This window comes from Dreissena polymorpha, chromosome 1 (assembly GCF_020536995.1).
Source record: "Dreissena polymorpha isolate Duluth1 chromosome 1, UMN_Dpol_1.0, whole genome shotgun sequence".
In the NCBI taxonomy this organism is placed as follows: domain Eukaryota; kingdom Metazoa; phylum Mollusca; class Bivalvia; order Myida; family Dreissenidae; genus Dreissena; species Dreissena polymorpha.
In genome coordinates, this window is record NC_068355.1 from 43,452,886 (window position 1) to 43,454,659 (window position 1,774).

At 39.3% G+C, this 1,774-nt stretch overlaps 1 protein-coding gene across 1 annotated transcript; it reads left to right on the forward strand.

Annotated features, from left to right (window-relative positions):
- On the forward strand, nt 1-1,401 carry LOC127870791 (uncharacterized). Its single transcript, XM_052413320.1, has one exon. The coding sequence runs from the start codon at nt 1-3 to the stop codon at nt 1,399-1,401; it is 1,401 nt and encodes a 466-aa protein (XP_052269280.1).
- Nucleotides 1,402-1,774: the final 373 nt, after the last annotated feature.

Genomic DNA, 1,774 nt, shown 5'->3' on the forward strand with positions numbered 1-1,774 from the left:
ATGAAGAAAGAAGATCGAGTCAGTGGGCCATTAAACGAGGTCGAAATTGAAGAAAGCAAGACTGAAATGATCAAAGAGACACAGAGAAGATATTTTGCAGAAGAGTATGATAAACTTAGTAAGAATCAGAAAGTAGGAATTTCCAGCAAACTGATCAAACTGAATCCAAGATTAGACACCGAAAGGGTGATAAGAAGTGACAGTAGACTAAAGTACTCTGACTTTCTTCCATATGACACAAAATATCCTGTGTTACTACCCAGAAAGAGTCCAGTTACAGAGTTAATTGTGAAAGATGCCCATGAAAAGAACAATCATAGCGGAACAAACCAAACACTCTCTGATCTGTCAGTGAAATACTGGATTGTAGCTGCTAGAGAACAAATAAGAGACTGGGAAAACAAGTGTTCTGAATGCAAACGGAGGAAAGGCCATCCAAAGGATCAAATCATGGCACCTCTACCAAAAGTGAGAACAAGAGTAACCATGCGTGCATTTAGTAATGTCGCAGTAGACTTTGGTGGTCCATACATTACAATCCAGGTAAGGGGAACAAGACGAGCAAAGAGATATCTCTGTCTATTTACATGCTTATCAACACGGGCAGTGCACCTAGAAATAGCCTTTGGTCTCGACACAAACGCATTCTTGAATGCATTCTACAGAATGGTGAATAGGAGAGGTTTACCAGTTTCAGTGTATTCTGACAATGGCACTAACTTTGTCGGGGCAGATAAAGAACTAAGAGAACTAGTGCAGAATGTTGACAAAGACAAAATCAAAGAAAGTGCTGCTAACCGAGGAATACAGTGGTTTTTCAACCCTCCTGCGGCGCCACACTGGGGTGGCGTTCATGAAATAATGATTAAATCAGCAAAACGAGCAATATCAGCAATCTTGACCTCAGCTGATATATCTGATGAAGAGCTCATCACAGCTTGTACTGGTGCTGAAAGTTTGATTAATTCTCGTCCACTAACGTACCAGCCTGCAAATGTTGATGATTGCACACCGCTTACTCCTAACCATTTCCTGTTTGGACAAGTTGGAGGTCAATTTGCTCCAGACTCAGTTGACAACACAGATTATAGCCCAATTAAACGCTGGAGACGTGTACAAGAACTCGTGAAACACTTCTGGAAACGTTGGTTGCGAGAGTTTCTGCCAATGCTTGCTGGCAGAAAGAAGTGGTTTCAACAACACAGAGACTTTAGGATAGGAGACGTTGTTCTTGTTGTCGATCCTGAGCAGCCTAGAGGTCGATGGCCGCTTGGTAGAATAGTGGAGATTTTCCCAGGAGCTGATGGTCATGTTCGCGCTGTCAGTGTTCGTATTGGACAATCAGTTTTGAAGAGATCAATTACAAGACTTTGTTTAATTGTGCCAGAGGAAGAAGATTAGAGCATGAACTCAGCTTCAAGACCAAGTGCAAGTGTAAATAAGCTAGTTGAATGTTGGTTGTTGTATTAAGTGGCATAATAATCCACAAAGCAACCACAGTAACTATTACTGTTAGGTGTAAAAAGTTTTATACGCAGATTTGCAATTTGACTCAGAGCGCATAATAATAACTGTATACTAGTATCCTATTTTTGGGAAGACAAACATAGTGAACATTTTGTGAAACTGAAGTGCTTGAAATTTTGCTTTATGTCTTGTAATTACATTTTAGTTTACTAAACATTGTATGACATTTTGATGATAGAAAATGTATATTATTTGTTGCTTTTATTACAAATTTTTATCATATATATGCATGTGAAATGTTCTAGTT